The 17,484-nt window shown below is 37.9% G+C and overlaps 1 protein-coding gene across 1 annotated transcript; it reads left to right on the forward strand.

The window, feature by feature from the left end:
- The first annotated feature begins 382 nt into the window (after positions 1–382).
- Positions 383–16,335, forward strand: LOC136250474 (uncharacterized). Its single transcript, XM_066042684.1, has 3 exons — positions 383–409; positions 5,308–5,335; positions 14,923–16,335. Exon 3 carries the CDS (start codon positions 14,934–14,936, stop codon positions 16,260–16,262), a length of 1,329 nt encoding a protein of 442 aa, XP_065898756.1. The 5' UTR covers positions 383–409; positions 5,308–5,335; positions 14,923–14,933; the 3' UTR covers positions 16,263–16,335.
- The last annotated feature ends 1,149 nt before the right edge of the window (positions 16,336–17,484 follow it).

Raw genomic sequence — 17,484 nt, forward strand, 5'->3', positions numbered from 1 at the left:
ATTTTACCGCTGTTAGAAGATTTTGGACTACATTTTACTGTGTTGGCACAGGTAAATAAAGTAGCTAGCTAGTTACTTACAGTTCTTAAGAGAAATACAAAACGTGGCTGTTCTATTGGAGTGGTTGACTGCTCTATTAGAGTATTTCGATCTGAACTCAGTTTTGTACCATTGCAAATCACTGTAAAATATAATTTAATTACCTGAATACACTTGCTCAGTTTCTGGAAACCTCAGAAACCCCCCTAGATCCGCCCCTGGTCTCACTATTACTCACAGCAGCACACAAGTCGATTGCACTTTAATTAGAGTATTGTTATAATCGATTGTGGGTTTTGAGTTTACCATGGAAACGCCTTCTAACGAGTAACAGGTGATGATAGATAGCTTTTTTTCAAACAAAGAGAAGGTACATATATTATAGTAATGTACTATTTGCCTTATTGATTATTGCTTAGTAGTTTAGTGCTAACTACATAATGAGCGATATCTTGCGTTTCTTGACGTTGCGTGCGTTACCTACCTTAGTCTGGCGCCGCCCGCCCCTTCGCATAAAGTAAGGGTCTGGTGAAATACAGATACTAAATCATTTCTAGCGCCCAGATTCGGCGCTAGCCAATTAGTGCATGCCAATGACGTTCACACAGAAATCGCCTTGGCAACACAATACTTTTGTTCGAATTGAAGTGCAATCATCTGACGTAACAAGCATTACGTGCGCTGTCTAATTGAATTCCTTTTGAAATGATTAGGTATTTGTATTTCACCAGACCCTTACTTTTTGCGAAGGGGCGGGCGGCGCCAGACTATACCTACCTGTGATGTCACAAAACAAAATGGCCACCGTAGCGTGGGGACTTTGCACATGGATGGTGTTTCCCCTATGATAGCGTTTATAAATTCGAATAAGGTTAAGGTAAATGCGCCTAACTCCGGACAGTTTTTGCTTTCGGTGCTCTATCTCCTCCATGCAAGCGAATTTCTCAATCCTTAAAATATGGCGATAAAGCCTATCCTATGGTGCATCAGTCCTGCAAGTTTCATCAAAATATCTCCATCCGTCGAGGAGCTGCACTCCAATATTCAACTATGTGTAGATTTCGTGCATGCTCCTAACTCCGGACACTTTTTATCACGCCTGATACAGCACTTAAGAAGTTGATTTCGAATTTTAAACACCACCACGTAAACGTGCATCTATTGCACACCTCATGCTCAATTTTGAGAGTCATAGTACCTTTTGTTGCCGAGTTATGAGTATTTCAAATCTAGGTGTATTTACGCAAATATTTATGCAGCTTCAATGAAACTGACTCTTACAAAATCGTCCATAGCAAGTGTTTGGCTGATTGTTTGCAAATGAAACTTGGTACAGTGGTACGTCATAGTTGTCCCTCTGTACTATATAAAAATCAGCCAGATAGCTCTTTGAGTTTGGGAATAAGTAGCGATTATCGAAGAATTTTTGATAATTTTGCCACACACGGCAATAAATAATCACCTCGTTTAGAAAAACTAGCAGAAATTTTAAGCTGATTTTAGGATTACAGTATCATTGTATATGAAGCATTCATCGCCTAAAATTTCAAGTAAATGTTGTAGATAGTTTTGTAGATATGACGCCAAACATTGGAAGTGTCCGGAGTTAGGAACTGTCCGGAATTAGGCGCACTTACCCTATATAATTAGGCATTCAAGCCCGATTTTTAAATTTTGGAAAAATGGACTTTTTATATGCTCAATAGGCCTTGAAACTGCAGTTGTATCTAGCTGCAGGTTTGTACATGTACTGGGAGTAACTTCAGATCTTATTGCATCTCGGTGACCTTTCCATGCTTTGTGGTGAGCAAATATGTTTCACCTATTGCACACTTCTCAATACAATGATGTATACCCATAGGCAAGTGGCTACCTCAAGTAAGTAAAGCATCAAGTTAACAACTTATAAAGGTAAACAACTAAAGTGGAGGTGTCACAATGATGCAACAATACCTAAGGTGGAGTGGTGGTTTCAATTACGGCATTGTTATGCCAACTGAAGTGGTTGTATTTTTGAGCTGATGACACAGCCATCAGAAAATTGCTCTGGTGCTGAAAATCGCTAACCCTAGCGAAGTAACTATGCACTTTAAAGTAAGCACCAGTGACTGCCTTCCATCCGACAGTACGTTTTTAAGAGTATTCTACATACATTACCGGGCTTGAAAAGATTACAAAACAGCACAAAACTTACTTATATGTAATGCGCACAACAAAACTAAGATTTTCATGATGATCAGTGTGTGGACAAACCCCATAGTGATTTTCATCCTCATTGGAGCTCGCACTATCGAGCAATACCAAGTTAAACACGAGTTGCCAGGGTTCTATTGGGGAATATACGGAGAATTTTTTTATTTAAAAATCTCGGATACCGGAATGCCTAATATAATACAATACTAATAAGCCTATTTGCGTGCGAATTAAGATTTTTTGGTCTGCTTTCCTTGTTGAAGCGAATTTTGCACTGTCACGGTGCCTGTACTACTTCCATAGATACTATACTAATAACACGGGAGTGAAAGCTCCGTTCGCGGACTCAATATAGCATGTACATTCCAAATAAGCACTTCTCGTAATTTTGTGAACTTCCCTTTCAGTTGGTGAAGGCTACAAAAGTCTGGTTGTTTCAATACCAACTTAGCTAAGGGTGGTGAAGAACAGAGGTAAGTGTATAGGATGATATATGAGCGAGTATTTCTGTGCAATTAAGCTCAAACTGTCTTGTAGCACAATGTAAATCGGGGAACACTACGAAACTGTGTTTTGTACTCTTTGCCAAGTCTATTGTATTAAAGTACAGACAATTCCAAATGGCTTGTGCCGCATGTTGGTACAGTTCAACGCTTTTTCCAGAAGATTTTTAGTGTTAACCAAATGACAAGTGACATAGTTTGTGTACCTGTTTCGGGTATTTCTAAGTGTCCTCCAGACAATTCCTGAAATTATGGCGAAGCTAAGTGATTCAATTGTGGCTTAGTGTAACAATTACAGTTCTTTGTTTTGTATGGACCAACTTACAGCTCGTGGAAGAGTCAAATCCCGTCCTGTGATAATAAAGCATAGAAACCAAGATAGCAACAACATAGCTAATGACATGACACAACCGTCAAATTAATTACTTCCGGTACAATGAGGAGTGACGGCACGTGAAACAGAGCTTTCAATCCCGTGTTATTAGTATAGTATCTATGCTACTTCTTACCTTTACTATCTTGTCATTGCATGTGTAAAAAACTACAGACAACATTCATTTCGAATACTGTGTGCCAAATTCTCTATAGCCCCCGCACTAACACGGCCATTTTGTCAATTATGACATCAAATTTTGTAATCACAACGTCATTGCGAATATCGCTCATATTACACAATTTTTAAACTGTATAGCTGCCTATATTCTTACTGATGGAGACCCCAATATAAAAATCCTGGATATGCCCCTGTGGGGCGATAAGGGTTGACTGCCAAATTGACGTAGTATACCGGTAAGGAGAGAAAATCCTGTAAGTTGTTAATTATTTGTACAAAGTGTAAAATGGAATGGACTCGATTATTTAAAAATTGCGGAGTACAGATATCCACACAATGTGTTGTCGGGATTTATTCAGTTTCGCTGCTTCACAAGGCAAGTTGTCATTGACTTATTCAATTGTGAGAGAGAACCACAGTGGAACCATCATAGTCTCGTGTACCGTACGCAAGGAAATTTCGACGTAAGAAAAATTTGACGAATTCAGACTTCAGCAGATTTGACGAATAAAATGTTGACGAAAATCCAGAAATTGTAGGCAAAACCTGTACTTTTAAGGGCGCTTATAAACATTTGACGAATTTAAATTTGACGAATTAAACCGATTTGTCAAATTCGTCAATTTTTTTGATGTCAAAATTTCCTTGCGTAAGGTAGATTATAAAAACTCTTAACGCAGGGGCTTATCAATTAGAGATTTTTTAAAAATTCGATTAGAGATGATAGATAAGTGCTCGTGCTTTTGTGGGCATGAAACAAGTGTTGAGCAATACAAAATAAAGCATTGCAGTGTTTGTTTATCACAGTTTTACTGCATTACAGCAAGGTAGCATCAAGGGGGTAGTCTGGTGTAGCCAGACCCTCGCCGTAGGTGACTCTAGCATACAAGACTTGTGCAGCTGCCTCTATATGTGCAGCACCAATCAGATTGCAGCATTTGCTCATGATGTTATTCATCAGGCTGTAATGGGCGTTTCTCAGGATTCTTAATAATATTCAAGGTGATGTTGTGGATATCGTTGAGGATTCCGTGAATATAATTAGGTTAAACTCTAGCTGCACAAGTCTTGTATGCTAGAGTCACCAGACCCTCGCCTTACACCGAGGGTCTGGCTATGTCAGACTATCAAGGGGGTGGCACTCCAATATATCCTGTTGTCTGATCTTTGTCCTTGGTCAAAACAAAAGTCAAGCAAGAAATTTGCAGTAGGTCAAAAGATAAGTTCGTTGTAAGGTGCATATATACCACAATTGATACTTGTAGAATTAGAACATAACCGTAATTTTACGAAAATTTACAAAAATTCAGCCAAGAATCAAGCATGGGTTGCATAAGTCAAAGATCAAAGCTTATTTTTCGAGTTTGACCACTTTGACCCAGGACAAAGATTGGAGTACAGAATATACTGGGGAGCCACCCCCTTGTACTATGGTAATGCATTTTCAACATGTGATCTAACTTTAAATTTCGCCTACGTGTCTGCCATACTGGTGAACCAAGCACCGGTGAACTGTGTAATAGTTTGCTCAGTATGTTCTGTTTATATTATTCTTCTGGCAGTGGAGAGAAATCATAGTTGCTGTGGGAGAGAATTGCAACTTTAGCAGTGCTTTAGAAGGCTTGGAGGTTGATTAATGAGCACGAAGGTGCCATTCATTATAAAGAATCTTGAGAAAATTTCTTGTGTTAGACACCTGTTTCTTGGTACCCTAAGAGTCAGCATTCTGTGTGTAGTAATAATGAGTGCTACAATGCAGTTCAATGTTTGAGTAAAGGGTAAACTCATTCAACATTTCTGTATTCTATTGTAGTTGTTCAGCAACAACTCGCAACAACCTTACCATCTCTTATGGTCATGGTATGGAGACCAGACTATACGGGAATATTCAAGAATGGAACAAAAAATGTATTATAAAAATAGCATTTAACTGCTAGAGACCAGACATTTTGCTATGTTACATTTGTAAAAGGTATTTTCCTTTGCAGTGGTCATGTTGATATGCTGTGTCCATTTTAGGTTGCTGTCCAGCAACAACAACACCCAGGTAAGATCTTCTGCACACCGTGACCTGCATGCAAACTCAAGCGTCATGATCATCTACAAAATTATAGTAGTAGACTAGATAGAGTAGATGTATAGAAAATCTATGTATGTATTTTTATTTTTAACAACAGATGGATCAGTCCACGCATTTATATATATATATATATAGTTTGTAAGATTTGTTGTTTTGTTATAGGAAACAGCCATGCATCGGAACAATTCAAAATATCAAACATAAAAACAGAACATATTCAGTCTCAATACCTCAGTAGTAATACTTAAAGTATAGCATTGATTGCAAGATCTGTGAAAGACACCTCCCAGAGTCTTCCTTTTGGCAATCTCAATTGCAATATGTGCACTGAGGTGACAGCTGCATGGCTACATATACAATGGACCTAAGAATCATAGAACATCATAGCTAAGCATTTTTTTATCATGGAAAATTAGCAATAACATTTACAATGACAAACAGTACTCATATCTTACTGAAAATCTGAGCCTGAACCACTCACACAGTAGCTACAGTGTGTCTGCTGAGTTTAATCCTGGGCGGTACTCCAGCCAGTAACCAATACCTTTCACGTGCCAGTAACAACAGCACACAGAGTAATGAAACTTGTCCAGAGTACTTTAAGATAAGAACTTTCCTGTTGAATGGCTCTATTTTTAGTCTGCTCCTTCGTGCAGTTATTAATCAACCTTCTAAAGAATTGTCAGAGGTGTACTTCTCTTCCACTTCTAGTATGAGTTCTCTTCACTGCCAGAAGAATACTATAAATATGATACACTGGGTGAACTATTACACGGTTCACCAGTTCAGTGATTCACCAATATGGTGGACTCGTAGGCGAAACTTGAAATTACGTATTGAAGATCACGTGTTGAAAATGCTCTCTATGCACACACAGACACTTGCTGTAGGTAGGTCTGCGACCATGGTCAAACTCTAAGTCACAGGTATCATCGCTAAGTCACAGGTCAAAGATTGAAACATGTACATTCTTAGTCAAAGGTCACCATGAAATTTCAGTTGGTAAAAACTTTGACCATGGTTCAGTGCGTACCTATGTGACACCACCTTGCTACAGCGCATTACTTACAGAACATTAATTTTATAGACATTGTGCACTACTGTAGTGTTGAAATTCTTATGAAATGTTGTGATTGTTAATATATGTAGTTAACAAGCTAGATATAAAAAGTGAACAAACTAGCTATTTTAAAAAATTTTAAAGGAAGTAGGGATCGATATAATGCACATAAATGCTAAGAAGTATGGTAAAAATGTTACTGCTGAAATGAGAATGATCCACACAACAGAAAGTAAGGAAACAAGTCCAACAAGATTAGATGGCTACTTGCTAAAATGATACACATATTAATGCTTACTTTTGGCTAATTTGGTATAGCTAGCTAGTCCCATTTCAATATGTTAGCCAAATGTAGGCATTAAAATTTGTCTCCTTTTAGCAAGCAGCCATCTAATCTTGTTGGACTTACTTTTTGTTGCATGGATCATTCTCATTTCAGCTGTAAAATTTTAAAGCTTTTTTCCATACGTTAAACTATATGTTAAAGCATAGCCGCGAGTGCTATATGAACAATAAAGTACTTGATGCTTTCGCCAAGTGCTTTATTAACATCGAGGCGATGAGCATCTACCATGCCAAACTATGGTTAAATACGCATGAGTTACTTTGTTAAACTAGTTGTGTGTTATTCAGGCTGCTAATAATTCATGCAACGCGTGTTAATTACAAGTCCTAGTGTATGGTGAAGTTACATGACTAGAAAGTTCCATAAATCATTTAAAGCATAGCCTTGCTCGTGCTATATGAAAAAAAAAGTACTCGGCGCTTGGCCTCAATGCTAATAAAGCACTCGGCTTCGTGGAACTTTCTAGTCGTGTAGCTTCACCATACACTAGGACTCGTAATTAACATGCGTTGCACGAATTATTAGCAGCCTGAACAAACACAACTAGTTTAACAAAGTAACTCACGCGTATTTCACCATAGTTTGGCATGGTGGACGCTCATTGCGTCTTTTAGCAGGTTTTGCTCGCAACCCACAATCAATTCTATTGTGAGTCACATAGTAAAATATTTCCGTGATATCTCCAGGACTTGTCCGTTTACATTAACAAACGTAACAGCAACGTTACCTTCTCCCACCCATCATTGAAGCATTTAGGTATGTCTATAAAAGCAATCCAATGGTGGAACTCATATTGGCTGGGGTGATTGATCACTCAGCGCGGCGAGGCTATCAGCCTTCACCGGCTTGGGTGATTAGTCACACTGGCCCCGCAGGCTATAAGCCTGCATTAGAGCACATGGGCAACTGTGCTTTATTGCCCACAAAGAGTGCTTTATTGCACCGCAAAGTGCTTTATTTGTTCAATAAAGCACTCTTTGTGGTGCAATAAAGCACTCTTTGTGGTCGATGAAGCACTGTTAGCCAGCTGAGAGTGTACTTAATAAAATTTAAAGTACACTTTTTCCTTTGATCTCGCCCACGCATAGTTCTATAATAGCATATGTGACCGGATTTGCGAAAAGGTACCTTTTCCACACACAAAATTTGACCCATTTTTTCAACTTTAAAGCTTCATAACTTTTTGATCATGGCATATAATTGCTTAAAAATTTCAGTGAATGTAGCTACAGTATCTGGCTACATTTTGATACTTAGAGCAAGCTAATCAGTATAAGGAGTCAAGTGTTACATCATTTTATTAGCTGGTATGTCAAATGTGTGGGAAAGGTACCTTTTTGCAAATCCGGTCACATATACTGATCCGTACTTCCTTTTAAATTTTTTGATTTTGTTAAGGTGACGGTATAGTCACGGGCAATCATTCAAAATTTTGAATGCCTATCGATTCTTTTTGAGAAGCCTATAAAACCAGTCTAGCAGTGTGAAAAGTTTTAAATGAAGGTGAAGCCCTTCATATTTAATGTTTTTATGTAGCTACAGTGTAGTTTGAGGCAGGTGGAACACTACAATTTGTTGTAGTAACACATACAGTACATTGCTCAGCTCCAGCTGTCACTACCATGTTTTTCCGCCACCAAATACAGCAAAAGCTGTAGGCTCTATGGGTATTTCTGGGGCATAGTGATACTGTATATTAAATTTTGCGGAAGCGTTTTTGGCGTGTTTCTTCCCAGTGACTCAGTTACAAGCCTTCAAAGAGCTTGTTTCATTCGAAAAAACTATTGAAAGTTCAATAAAATGTCTATACAACCAGTAACTTAAAGTCGCTTCCACAGGACCTAGATATTTTAGTTGTTTAGTCACTTGAGTTGAAATTATAAGGATTCAGTAATCTGTTAGTCTGGTTTTTGGCGGCACGTTTTTATAAAACATCGCTCTATTGTGGACCGCACACCCAAGAACAGTCATTGTTCTACAGTAAAAACAAACAAGCACAATTAGTTGTATTGTTAACACAACACAGTTGTTGAAATTATTTATCCCTGCTTGGTTTAAAGCAGGTTTTGTAACTTGTTCCGCCCACGCATTTCAAACTATTCCGTAACCTTAATAGCTAGTAGTATAGTGGCACAGCACAAAAATCATATACTTCTTCATAAAACCATGAAGCTTTCCACATAAGTATTACTCCTCATGTAGTGTCATCACATATTTGACCAAAATTTAGGTCATAATTATCTCCTTGGGGCATCAATTAACTTGTTAAAACACGGTACCAAAATAAAGGTCTTGTTGAACAAAACAACTTGATTTATACTTGAGGAATAGAGATTGTTAAAGGCACACAAAACCACAGGGGATCAATTGGGTGGTAATGTAAACCTATTTTAATTCTTCTCTCAAGACAAATTAAGGGTGTGGCTTACACTATAGTCTGTTCTGGTTCACCTGAGCCCTGGTTTCTTGTTAATAACTCTTGTTACAAGGGCCAACTGCTCAAACATTTAGTAGTGCTATGAAGCCTTTCAAATGCTGGAACTGTTTATCAAAAAAAGCACTTTGATGCCGGCAAGAACAAGTGAGTTATGAGGCTTTAAAAATATCCCATATTCAGGCACGCAAACATGTTTACAGCATGAAAACATGCTTGTTCCAGTGCAAAACCATTGGGAGTGAACACATGTTCACCCCTTTGATATTACTATATTTTTGTCGGGGCTCAGGTGAATGCATACCGACTATTTCACCCCACAGTACAGAAGTAATTGTACATTAGGGATCATGAAGGTTTACACTTTCTCACACAAAATATTGGTCAGAAAGAATACCTTCATGGCACCTTAACAGTATCGGTAAGGTATAACCAAGCCCAAAGATGCCTTCAGAATCAGTACCACCTTATTGATAAAAATATCAGTGTTGATGCATCTCTACTTATTAAGGCCTTAAACACAATAGTGGCTAAGACTACGGGCTCGTGCACTGTTTGACATTGTGTCAGCCCGACAGGTACCTTTTGGAATACTGCAGTATGTACAATGCATGCATCATGGACCTCGTTTGTGTCCGATTTATCTTAGGTGGCAACAAAAGATGTTGATTTGTGGTAGCTAGCATGTGATGACTTCCCTACATATGTAACAAAAATCATCCACATTATCTGTAGTGGCTAGATTGATTGCAGAGATGCTTCTCAAATGTAGTACTGTGTAGCAGGTTGAACCATAGATAATACACGTAATAAAGGATTGGCAACACGCATAGTAACTATTAGACAATCCTCGTTACGGTCGCGTGACCTTAACTTATGCGCGTCTATCGTCATAGATACGGCTACCCCACAGAATGAATGCTCCGCTTTATCATTCCCAGTGCTGTTATTTCGCTATCCAGTAGTAGAGAGGAGCTACTCATGTAACCCAAGATGTAACCAGTATCGATTGTAGTGAGCTATCAACTAGCGGATTTTGGGCGCTGGCAGCAACTTGGTGAGTCGTGGGGTTGGAGTTTAATTTACCGTGGCACAGGAATATCGAATCATGAAAAATTCGATGCGCTCCTGGTAGCCAGCTGCAGTAGGTCATAATAAGGATGGGCTATGTAAACCAGGGTTTAATCCAATTGGCTGTTCGTAATAGGGCTTCAGCAGCATACTACCTTATGTATCCAGTGGCAATGTGTTTTTTTTAATGGACTGATGGATATTGTGTGTATATTGGGCATTTGTTTCCCCAGTAAACACCAGGTACCCACTGATGTTGCTATGACAGCTCACCAGGTCTCCAACTGTATACAGTTGGAGCAATATGAGTAAAGTTTGTTGCTCAAGGAATCACCAGATTGGCATAACTGGGAATCAAACCTGGAACCTTTCAATTACCAGGCCAGTGCTCTAGCCACTTGTCTATGCTGTCTCACTGTCCTTGTCTCAACTTTGTGGTCATTGTGTGACTTTGGGTTCTGCGACTTCTCCCTGTGAGATCTAGACCTGGACAGTCCTGTGGATTACTAGACCTGTCCCAGGAGGATTCTGCACAAGATTCTAGTGCCTGAGTGGTATACAGGCATCCCAGTGTTGGTTTGCTGGGTGGCAATAATTGTTTCACACAACTTCCGGCTTAGGCTCTGTGGGTGTGTGTGTGTGTGGAGGACAAGAGTTCAACACTCCATTCTATTTTCGTCATGTTGTTTACATGTGATGTGTTGTTTCATTAGGCCATGTATTGTGTGGGAATTCCAGGGGTCGGTCACTCAGAAAATCCTTGAAATTTGGCTATCAAAATTGCAGCAAGTTTCAATGGTGATATTTCAGAAAATAAATCTCCTTTTATACCTGGGGCTAATTGTTTGTAGGAAACCATACCAAGGGGCCGTATTTACTCCAGAAACCATGGTAGATCTTGCAATGGCTGTTGTTTTAGGTCCGTATGTGGAAAGTATTCGAAAAAATAATTGACAAATTTCTGAACTTTGATCAATATTTCACTGAGTGAGAGACCTCTCGACCAACATCCCTAAATTGTGTAATGTTTTAGGGATTTCAAGTATTTGATTAGAATTTCAATAATATAAATCTTTATCTAGGTGTTTACTATAGGATCATTTCACTGCTACTATTGCATGAAATGAGTAACTGACAGGACCTCAGGAATCTCAATGGAGATGCAGCTGTGCTTTGCACAAATAAATTAATGGAGTATCCATCAGTCAATTATCTAGCTCACTCTAAGCCATCCTGGAAGCCTCAAAGGATGTGTCTGTCACATATGGTTCTTATAATCAAGACAGAAGCAAAAATAACTGATTTTATATGTGATTCCAGAGTTCAGAATTTTTAAGATTTTCTTTCTGAGATTGTGTGTGAGAGTCCCATGTCATTTGTGACTCCTAGGGTTGTGATTTTTATCTGATCTGAATATTTGAATTCATTGAATGCTTTATTAGAGTAGCGAGTGTTCTATTAGAGAAGTTAAATGATTTTTTTTTCATGTTTTGCAAATGTGTTTAAGAGATTTCATACAAAACTTCATTTATCAGGTATCTGAACTGCAGGTGGTCCCTAGGAGTTCAGATGTGTTTCCATTGTTTATATCAATTATTATAATATAGCAGAGTCTAGCTAGACGTTAGTCCACAACATCAGTTTCCAGCACTGATGAACACAAGGACGTCACTTGATATCCACTGGATGGTATTTGCTGTGAGCTGCTACATTTCCAAAAACGTTCATTATTCCCTGTCTAAGCTTGAAGTCATGGTACAATATTTTACCACCAACAGCTCCTTCATGTTAATAATATGCTCCATTCCACTACACCTTTTATACCCCATTTTCACATACTTTGATGGCTAATGCCACATCTGAATTTGAGCTCGTACATATTTGCATTCCACCACCATAACATTGAGCTCTCTTGTGCTGAATAGTAACTTGATGTTTCTCCACATAGTACCACGATAAAACTCCAAAACCCAGCACAACGAAACAGCTTCAAACCAGTTTGGTAAGTGGTACGCCTACGCAAAACAAAGCATTCCACTCTATTAACGGTTACAATTAATTCTTTATACATTGTTCGGAAAAAAGCACTTTAGTTTCCTTGTTAAAACTCCAAAACTGAGAAAAGCCATAAAGCAGTGGGCCTTATCTTGCGTTGGGTTAAAAATGACAGTGTGTTTCACTATTTTATTACATCAGATACTCACCTTAGTAGTTGTACATTCATTTGAACTAAGCTTTACGTATTTACTGAGTAGTACTTTGCTACGGCACAAGGAACGAAGCGGCCTAGTGCGTTTAGTAACGGGTGAGAGGGCGCGTTAACTGGATGACGTACCGTAACGAGGATTGTACGTGACGTCACTACAGGTTTAATAGGCGCGTTGCCAATCCTTTATTACGTGTATTATCTATGGTTGAACGTAGCTGAAAACAAAGTGTAATATCCATTTCACTTTTAGCTGGTAATTAATGGTTGGGGCGCTCGTTCACATGATAACATTGAGTCCGGTGCCCTTCTTTCTTTTGATGCAGTATGTGCGGATTTACCAGTCATACTTAATAATGTTACACAAAAAGTAATAACAAGTGCAAAAAGATATTAGGAATGTTGAGTTCAATTAGGGAATTAGGGATCATAGCAAAAAGTAGTGAAACAAGGAAAATTGCCTACACCTATAGATATAATAGTGGACATTCCAATCTGTAATTCATATATATCCCACATGACTGTATTAGGGATTGAGTGTTCACTAGTATATGGCCACTCCAATTTTAAATTCTTTGTTTCCTGTCCACCGCCTGCATCTGTTTACTGTCAGCACTAAAATGTTCAATTATTTCATATTTGTCCATTACAATTTTCCGGTTTTTTGCATACCTGTGCTGTACATGCTCAGTAAAATGCATCTTGTATAGCTGTCAGCTCGTGTGCCAGCATGCTATACAAATTTGGCACACATAACTATTACCTCTGTGGTATTCCTGAAACTTAACAGATGAAGGTACAAGCATGCTTTATACAGGTTGCTATGGTTGTCTCCAGCCAAATAATACAATCAAATAATGTCTGCAGGTGTAGACAACCTTCCTTGTTTCGCTACTTTTTTGCTATGATCCAACTGAACTTAAAATTCTTTATAATATCAGCCGGCCTTAAAAGCCTGGATGAAAAAAGTAGTGAAATCAGCCAAGAAATTGTGCGGCCACCAAGAAATTGCTCTGTTTCTGTGCAGATTTCACTTCTTTTTGTACTTTAGTTCCAAAGCCAGCCTATGGCTGACTAAGATTTATTTTTGCCCACATTTCTTGTTATCTATACAGACACGATGATGATCATTGAAGACAGACTTATAAATGCATTGTATTGCATGGTTTACCTCAACATTTGGTAATATTATTGTAATATTCTAATAGAGTGCACATATTTGAAGACTTCTAATAGAACATACATAGAATTAAAGCTGAGCTATAGCTGTGATCTATTGACTATCGTGATAGTGAGTAGCAATCGTGATTATGATAGTATGCTATCATACTATCGTGATAAATTATGCATATCTGTGCTTAGTCTAAAAAGAAGTAAACATGATATTGTTAAAGTTAAGGTAACTGTGAAAGTTTAGTAGAGCATGCACAACAAAGATTACAACTGTACGCATAACAGTTTTTACCGATATAATGTTAAACAAGCAGATACATGGTGTGTAATTGGATTATTCATGGTGATGTAGTGTCTTTGATAACTAGTAGTAATATCATGATACTATCACTATCGTGATATAAAAGTTACTATCAGTTGTGAATAGTGATAGTTGTACTGTCGCTCAGCTCTACATAGAATGTTCTAGAACAATCTAGTATTTCTATTGGTAGCACTCATAAACTCCTTGAATATTAATCAGATTCAAACTTAGTGTGTGAGTTTGCCTTTATATTTTCTTCATTTGTGCCGAGGATCGAGGCAATCGAGTTACACATTTGCATTTTATAGCAATTTTTGAAAAAAAGTGTGTGAAAATTAATCAAAGCCCCTTATATAATCAAATTTGCTATGAGGCCTACCCTCCCTGGCAGGTAGCTAAAATGGTGTGTGCTTTTAGAGAAGGGGCCATAGAGCTATGCACGCATGAAATATTGTTGCCAACTTTCTTGGCTGCACTGCATACTACCATGTGTCTTGATATTACATTGAGCAACATAAATGAGACACTTTCACAAGTTCAAATTTTTAATAGTTTATTAATTCATGATCATGCAAACATAATTTGTGACCGAGCCTGCAAAAATAGGGCACGTGGGCACATGATTTTTGCCTACTTTTTCACACTTTCATCACTCATAACTTTTGTACAATTATGCTATGGAATTGTAATTTTCAGCTCTTAGTAAGCATTTAATTGGCATCATGATGCAAGTTATAGAATGGAAATATACTTTTCCAGTGCTGAGATATGACCCGTAGAGTGATGGGGTGTAGTTTGTGCCCACATGCCCCGTTATCACAGGCCTGGTCACATTTAACTATCCATACAATAAAAGTATGTTTGTTATTCTCATTAAATACTGAAAATTTGTAAATTTATTTTGTAGTACATGGCTATTCATACTTGTATGTGTTACGTTATTTTATTATTTTCTGACAGGAATCGAGGATATGGAAATAATGAAGAGACGCTGTACAAAGATACTGGTTTCAATGGTGACAGTGTGTATCTTCATGATATATTCATATATACCACTTACTAGTCATCCACCAATGAGAGTTGCACTTTGCACTAGTTACTGGGAGCAGCAAACAAATGCATTACTAAACATGTGGTCATTTCAGAAATGGGCAAACCAGTCTGGAAATTTGAGTGTTGTGGAGCCATTTGCTGGTAATTCTGTACTTGGATTTCCCAGGGAGTGTTTTAAAAACCTTGATTTTGCAAATGTATTACGTTTTAGAGACTATTTTGACTTGGAATACTGGACTAAAGAGACAGCCAAATATGGTATCCCACCTATGGTAATCTGGGATACATTCATAAGATATGCAAGTAGGAAGGTTGTGGTGGTTATCCTAGTATATGAAGTACCTCCTGGAGGAGTATACATCAATGAGGATCTAAAGAATCACAAAGGATGTATTACTCAACTTAAAAAATTTAAAAGCTTTACACAGTCCCTTCTAAATCATTTTCACTTTGAGGTAATAAAAATTGTATGTTTTGCTTCTTATGCTACTAATGAAAAGCAACTGTATCTTACATTAGAACAGTTCAACTCATATATAATTGACAGTGATCATGAGGATAATGTAATTCGAAGTGTAACGTTATGGTTTTCAGTTTGGCGTGGAGTGCAATCTGACAGAATTACACTAAACAATCAAATTATTCAGCGAGCATATGATGATGAAAAAAATGTTCTTGCTATGATACATCCTAGTTCTAGAATAATTGAAGACAGCAAAAGGTATGTTAAAACAGTTTTGAAAGTTGACTTGAATGAGTACTCAGCTGTTGCATTTAGAACAAAAAACAGAAAAACTGCAATGGTGTCTCATGGGTATTCAAGAAATAAGATTTTGGAATATTTTTATAACTGTGCAAATAACATATCACATGTCATTAATGAACTAGAGATAACACATAGCTGCTTGACTATTGACTTAGGAAGATTTGGTGACTTAACATCAGAGAATTATTTTGACTATAACAGTAACAATACATTTGATGGTAAAGGAACTAAAGTGTTTCAGACTGCACTGAATGCTGTGTATGGCAGCAAAACAGTTGACGAGTACCACAATGAATTGATCACAGCAGCTAATGGTATTGAAGACAGTGGATATATTGCAGCAATGCAAAAAACTATTGCAGAGAATGCCAAATGTTTGGTTGTCATAGGTGGACATTCTTCCTTCCAAAGGAGCATGATACAGCATCACAAAGATAAATCTGATTGTGTGAAATACATTTGTTATCAAGAACAACTGTGATTAGTTTATTTTGCTTGTAATGTGTAACAGTTATTGTTGTTGTTAATTACTATGTAGAACTCACAAAAAGAGTATAAACACACAAACAATCATACATAGAATCAGTCTGTTGGGAAGAGGTAGCGAGTAGCACTGTGCTGAACCTTTTCTATTTGGTGTTGCTGGTATTGAAGGTGTGGGGACCAAACCGTCGCAGCATACTCTAATATAGGTCTCACTAACAATTGGATTTCACTGTTGTTGGACACCGGAAGAGATTACGTTGTAAGAAGGCTTTTGCTTTGATGGCTTTACTACAGATGTCATTAACATGTTCCTTCCAAGTTAAGTGTTCATCTATCACTACTCCCAGGTATTTAGCTTGCTGTATTTGTTGACTGGATTTGATAACAATGTTTTATGTATGTTTTTTTTCTTGTTATAGCTAGATGGATACATTTAGATTGGTTGAACTTCATTTGCCAAGTATTTGCCCAATTTTCTAGTCATTTTGAAGGCAGATAGTATCGGCTTCAGTTCTAATTATTCTATATATCAAAACATCTCCAGCATAACACAAGTTTAACTGCAGGTTAAACAGTGTTAACTAGAAGGTTTTACATTCATATAGCTAGCACTGTTGATCTGGAAATATGAACAACAGTACACAGTGCAGTCATGTGCGCCAACATAGTGTGGGTGGGAATTTTGAATAAGATTGAGGCGCCCGCCAACTGGTTACTTAGCAACGTTCAACAGACAAGCCGTAGTGAGTTGGGAAACTGATTTTCCTACCGTCCCTCCCTTTAATTCACCTAAATTTGTCTCCATTGATCATGGTATGGTCAATGTGACATGGGTTCAGGGTGTCAAAATATGGACAGCTGTGGGATTGTTTACCACATGAGTTTGTAATGAAGATTTGTAGAGGCTGAATTGTCTCCCGGATCATGTGAGCATCTCACGTGTGCCCTACACCAATTAGCTACACAATGACAATTCAGCCATTCCATCCTGGCACACCCATTCCTCCACACGAGCCTCATATGTATTCATATAATAGTATTGGTTGGTTGTTGGTCATAGAAACTGCAACTAGTTAAAGTCTTATAGTACTAGTGATGGATTCAGTGAGATCATTTATATAGATGAGGAATAGAAGTGGTGCTTGTACTGAGCCTTGGGGCACTCCTGAGAGAACAGGGTGTGATAGCTGGATTTGCCTTCAAGTAGGACTGACTGT

Source organism: Dysidea avara, chromosome 1 (assembly GCF_963678975.1).
Source record: "Dysidea avara chromosome 1, odDysAvar1.4, whole genome shotgun sequence".
NCBI classification, from domain to species: domain Eukaryota; kingdom Metazoa; phylum Porifera; class Demospongiae; order Dictyoceratida; family Dysideidae; genus Dysidea; species Dysidea avara.

Bases quoted from the DNA above. Each gene is read 5' to 3' on its own strand.
- LOC136250474 (XM_066042684.1), top strand. From the start codon at position 14,934: ATGGAAATAATGAAGAGACGCTGTACAAAGATACTGGTTTCAATGGTG.